General features: G+C 29.7%; 1 protein-coding gene across 1 annotated transcript; it reads right to left on the reverse strand.

The window, feature by feature from the left end:
• Window positions 1–2,602: 2,602 nt before the first annotated feature.
• On the reverse strand, window positions 2,603–5,692 carry LOC107926619 (uncharacterized). Its single transcript, XM_016857515.2, has 5 exons — window positions 5,132–5,692; window positions 4,916–5,049; window positions 3,716–3,863; window positions 3,538–3,644; window positions 2,603–2,870 (listed from the first exon to the last, which is right to left on the reverse strand). Exons 1-5 carry the CDS (start codon window positions 5,427–5,429, stop codon window positions 2,829–2,831), a joined length of 729 nt encoding a protein of 242 aa, XP_016713004.1. The 5' UTR covers window positions 5,430–5,692; the 3' UTR covers window positions 2,603–2,828.
• Between the last annotated feature and the right edge of the window lie 308 nt (window positions 5,693–6,000).

Genomic DNA, 6,000 nt, shown 5'->3' on the forward strand with positions numbered 1-6,000 from the left:
ATGACTTGAGATAAATAGTAAAATTAGGTTATGGGAACTAGATGGCTCGCACCACTATTTTTTTCTATTAAAAAATAATTTTTGGGGTTTTGAAAACTAGACGACCGGCACCCATGTATATTTTTTCAAAAAAAAATTTGGGATGCTGGTACACTAATGGTTGGCACCCTTTTATCTGATTAAAAAAAATAATTTTTTGGGGGTGTGGTGTCGGCCAACAAATAGCCAAAATCATCTAACAAAAGAGATTGGGAATATTGTAACATAACCCCTCGTTGTTTTCTTATCTTTTTCATTTCCCAAGTTTAATTACATATTTTATAATTTAAAATAATATTGAAATACTTATCATGTTTTTTAATTATTATTGCATCACTCACATTATTATTAAATTTAAAAATTAATTTGAAATGACGTGTTAATATTTTCATATTTGAATTTTCATAATTTTTTAAAAAAAATTGTTTTTATTTCGTTAAATGTAACTTGATTGTTGTTAAACTCAAGTATAAATAATAAATTAAGCCTAAAAAATTATATTTATTTTTAAATGTAATGATAATTTTTTGGTGGTGGTTTTGATAAAAAGTTGTTAAAGTTATCTTATTTTAATATATTATTTAAGAACTTCAAACGAAAGTATTTTAAAACTATTTATTAATTTTAATATTAAATTTTATAAATGTGAAAATATATTAAAATGCTAAATACAGTATCCAAAATGACAGTAATTGATACTAAACTAGTTAATTTTCAAATTAAAAGTAGTTAATTTAAAATTAATATGCACAATTAAATTATATGTTTTTTTATAAAATTAGGATATGCTTTAATGATTTTCCTCTTTAATAATAATTCAAATAAACATTGTTAAATTATTTTTTTATTATTAAAAATAACAAGTAATATATAAAATATGTAGTTCAATATATTTTAAATTAATTTTTAAATTTAATAATAATGTGAGTAATGCAATAATAATTAAAAAGCATGATAGTAATTCAAAATTGTTTTAAAATATAAAATATGTAATTAAACTTGAGAAATAAAAAAGATGGGAAAACAAGGACGGGTTGTGTTGCAATATTTTCAATCTGTTTTGTTGGATGATTTTGGCCATTTGTTGGCCGGCACCACACTCCAAAAAAAAATATTTTTTTAATCAAATAAATGGGTGCCCGGCCATTAGTGTGGTGGCACCTAAATTTTTTTTTTAAATACATAGGTGCTAGCTATCTAGTGCCGAAAACCTCAAAAATTATTTACCGTTCAATGCAAGTCATTTGAACCAAAATCATTTTTTATAAATATTATTTTTTTGAGGTCAAACGGGTAAAAATCCTTAGAAAGGTTTGGGATGCAAAATTGCAATTCTATCACCTCATCTATAGATATAGGGCTGAAGTTAGAGAAAACTATTCAAAGAAAAAGATTGACAGTACTCTTTACAAACAAATCCTAGGAAGTCTAATGTATTTAACAATTACTAGACTTGAAATAATGTACTTTATAAGTCTTATTAGCAGGTACATGGAGAATCTAAAAGAAACTCATTTGCTGACGACTAAAAGTGTTCTTAGGTATTTGCAAGTGAATATGGTATTTTGTACAAGAAAGGAGAAAAGTAAGATCTGATTGGGTTTGCAAATAGTGATTTTACCAGTGATAAAGACGATAGAAAAAGTACTTTGGCTTATGTGTTTATGCTGGGTTCATGAGTTGTTTCATGGTGTTCCAAGACACAACAAATTGTTACGTTGTCCACCACAGAAGCAAAATCTGTGGATGCAACTATTTGTTCTACTCAAGCCATTTGGTTGAAGAACATACTTTCAGAGATTCATTTTCGCTAGCAAAAACCAACTACAATTTACTGTGATAATAATTCAGCAATTAAACTTTTGAAGAATCTAGCATCGCATGGGAGATGTAAAATTTCACTTTATGCGGTATCTCATCAAGAAGAAGATCAACAAAGCTTGAACAACAAACATAACTAGAACTCAGATTACATTTGGGGCGGTGAACACTCTTAACCAATTAAACCAATTCTCATTTAATTAATACATACATTTTTTTAAATTATAAAATATATTATTTAATGGATTAAAAAATAAACACGTAAAATCACATGTCACACATGTAACTGGTATTATATAATAAATTGACTCTTAAGGTGTGTTTGGTTTGATAGGAAAGCAAAGGGATATGAGGAGGGAATGGAAAAGTGGAAAGAAAATGAATTTTAAATATGCTTAATTGGGAACAAAAATGAAAGGAAAAAAAAAAGGAAGAATGATTATTTTTCATCTTGAGAAAAAATAAGATAATTCAAAATTATGCATTTTCAAATATTTTATTTTCTTCTATTTTATTTTTTTAACTCTACCAAGCAATAGATTTAAACAAATTATTTTTTTTTCTATATTTTTTTTATTTTTCTTAACAAACACACGAAAATAAATAATTTTTATCCTTGTAATTTTCCATCCTTCAAATTTTTTCTACCCTACCAAGGCCTTAATTTTAACAATACAATTGTATCATTGTGCATATAAAATTTAAAATGAATCTCACATTGTTATCACATCAATCATGAATATGCCTTTTTTTATTCTATTTTATAATTATTTTTTACATCAAATACATTACTAGTCATTTTAAATTTGTCAACAATGCATGTAAACAGGATACAAAATATAGAAGTTAAACTAAATAAATATAAATTATAAAAAAAATATGGAAATGTATATTATATATGACAGTAGGTTCCAATGGCAGCGCAAAGGTCCTTTATGTAACGAAGGGTTTTATGTGCAATTAGCTCATCAAAATTTGAAATTGTTCTTCAAGAAACAAACCACTTCTTGCTGCAACAGGTCAAACAAACACAACATCACTATAGGCTCTCTCAACACATAGGATTCTTACATTTCTATGTTATTTCAACTTTTAATTTTTTAAAATATTTGTGCTCACTAAATATTTATATGCGAGTATAGGGTATGAATCATCCATATGAAAAAACAGAAATTAAATACATCTATAATAACACTCTTGTTTTTATCTGACACTCATATGGAATATGGGGTAGTTTAGAAGTTTTTATAAGATGCTATCACCTTTGCTACTAAATAACAAATTTGCGCTTGTTACGGGTCATATTAGATATTTGAATAGAGGTTAATTTATTAAAAGTCAGATTGCATTTTGCTCTTAGTTCTTACATGTTAGATAAAAAAGTAAACTGGTCCGTTTTATTAAAATTTTTTATCTCTTTCTACTATTAAAAACTGATAGATGACATATAGAGACCAGTTAAAAATAAAATGTTTAACAGAATAACTAATTTGTTTTTTTTATTTAACGTATAAAGATTAATCTACCAATTTTTTAACTAAAGGGGCAAACGTAATCTAATTCTTAGTACAATAGCCTTTATGATACTTTTACCTTGTTTGAAAATAAAAAAAAAAATTCAAGAGCTTATATTATGATGTAATGGAGTCCAAGGTAGCGGAAGGAAGAGGAACTTACCATCAAACAGATGATGATACATGCAGCAGCGCCAGGAAATAAAGCAAACCAAAAATTTAAGTGGTGTAACTTAACTCCATCAATGAATAGAATTGGCAAACTGGCAGCTGTTCTCAAAATTAGACCATCAGATGTGGGAATGGATATATATATAAAGCAACGGGTAGAAGAAGTATACCTGGTGGATGATTGGAACGTGTAAGGATCATGAAAGCTATGGAAGCGGCAAGGGCGGCGCTTCTAGCAAGCCAGCCAGGCCCAAATACTGAGAATGCCGCAACACCGATTGCTGCACAACCAATCTGAGCCATGAACATATTGTACTTCTGCAACATCATTCAGCTTTTCATCACTTGCCTATACTTTTCATCTCTATATATACAACTTATAGTTGACAGGCCAACATATATAGAAAATATGCATATGCTCTGTCTCTGTGAAAGTTAACCTAAGAAAGATCCTTAATTCCTCAAGTAATCTATGCTATCCGAATTTGGGATCAGCATGGATATTTTAAGAAGAATAAAGAGTTGAAGCAACATAACTACCAAGTAGTTGTCCTACAGGGTACCTCCATAGATACCTTTATCGACACAGTACTCTCAACGGCCGACTACTTCGATTGGTCATGATCAAACTCGTCAACATATCTCTATCATCAGTACTGTTCGCTCTGAACTTGGGGAACATCCAAGCTGCCACTATTAGAACGACTATCATATTGGCATGACAACAATCATTCATTTTCTGTAAACCCTAAAACTTCACATCATCACCTGACAATATAACATAACCACCCTTAGGAGCGGCCTTGACTGCCCCTAAAAAAAATTAGAAAATTGCTTTTTTTACCCTTTAAAATGTATAAATTTATAAATTAGTAATAATAAAATTATACTTTAATTCCTCAAAAATAATTAATTTTTAGTTTAATCCTTTAAAAAATTATAAAAATATTAAATATTACAATTGTAAAATTATATTATTACTCTTATAAAAATTTATAACTTATTTCCAACCCTTCCAAATTTTTCTAGCCTACTGCCCTCATTGCAGTACAATAAGGAGACCTGTCCACCTTTGGAAGTCCATCACGTGACCTCTTAAACTCTCTGTATAAAAACCCTAAATTCCTCTTCTCTTCCTCTCGACGACTCACAGGCCTTATTGGATGAATTGACCTCCTACCTCCACCGTTTCTTCCTCTTTTATTTGGTATCAACAATAACCATTGAAACTTATAGAACTATAAATGAGAAATTTCTTTAGAAATCCCAACTCAGTCTAACAGCCAATTGAACCCAATTGTAGGTACAATAATTAGTCATGAACTCTGGTGCTAAGAAAAGGTCTAAAATGGGGAGCACAAGTGAAATACCCGAGCAGCAGGAGAGGATGGAGTTGCAAACAGGACCGCACAAACAGCTCCTAAAGGTGCAATTGTCATTGAAACCCCTTTTGGTGCTAATATTTGATCCATCTTTCCCAATATCGCCATTGCAGCAAATGCTCCTGCTCAAAACTTCAAAATTAAGAAGCTGGAAATTAAATATACTTAAAAAACATCTGCACATTTTTGTATAATATTACTAACCTGCAGAAGGCCAAATGATGTCACTGAGAGAAGGAGAAGCAGCAGAGCTTTTCTCTGGTTTCCAAGAATCCCAAAGAGGTGCCGCCGCATTGCTACTGCTTGATGCAACCACAACACCATATCCCCTTCTTTTCTCTTGTCTTGTCCTTTGAAAAACACCAAATCTCTGCAAAGACAACAGTGAATTCAAACATGTCGAGGAAGGTGATGGTTTGAACGTTCTTGCTGGAGCTATGATGGGATTGGTTTGATGATGATAATAGTAACTAAAACTCGTACTCATGAGTTGGGCAGCCATTAATTCCTTAATGTCTTAAAACCCACCACTACCGTCTCCTGAATGAGACAGCAACAGCAATTGGATATATCATATCATATATATGTTATGTGGTTGATTTTAAAAAGGGAAAAATAAAAGAATATATGTGATGTCTTATAATGTAAGAGAGAGATATAAAAGACAGCTGACCATTGAGAAAGGGCGGTCAGACATGGACTTTTAGAGGGTTCCAAAGGTCATTACTTCGAAAAGGCAATCCATGGCTTAAAAAAAGGAAACCTTCGGTTGCCTTCTTTTCCAGCCAATAAAAGGGACCATAACAATTTTGATATTTTAAATTATTTTTGTTTTTTATATTTATTTTGTCTTTTTAGTGAGAGTGTTGACAATGTTAATTTAATACTGAACTTAACTACTATAATTTGCCCCGCTCCGAAATTTATTACAAAATTTATATTTTTTACTTCTATAAATGATAATAATTTCAAAAATTATACAAAAATAGAAATATTGAGTTTCCTTAAAAAATATTTAAATTTTTTTTTCAAGTTATTATAATATAATTTTAAATTATTTTTCAATTATTATC

The sequence above is a fragment of the Gossypium hirsutum genome, chromosome A07 (assembly GCF_007990345.1).
Source record: "Gossypium hirsutum isolate 1008001.06 chromosome A07, Gossypium_hirsutum_v2.1, whole genome shotgun sequence".
NCBI classification, from domain to species: domain Eukaryota; kingdom Viridiplantae; phylum Streptophyta; class Magnoliopsida; order Malvales; family Malvaceae; genus Gossypium; species Gossypium hirsutum.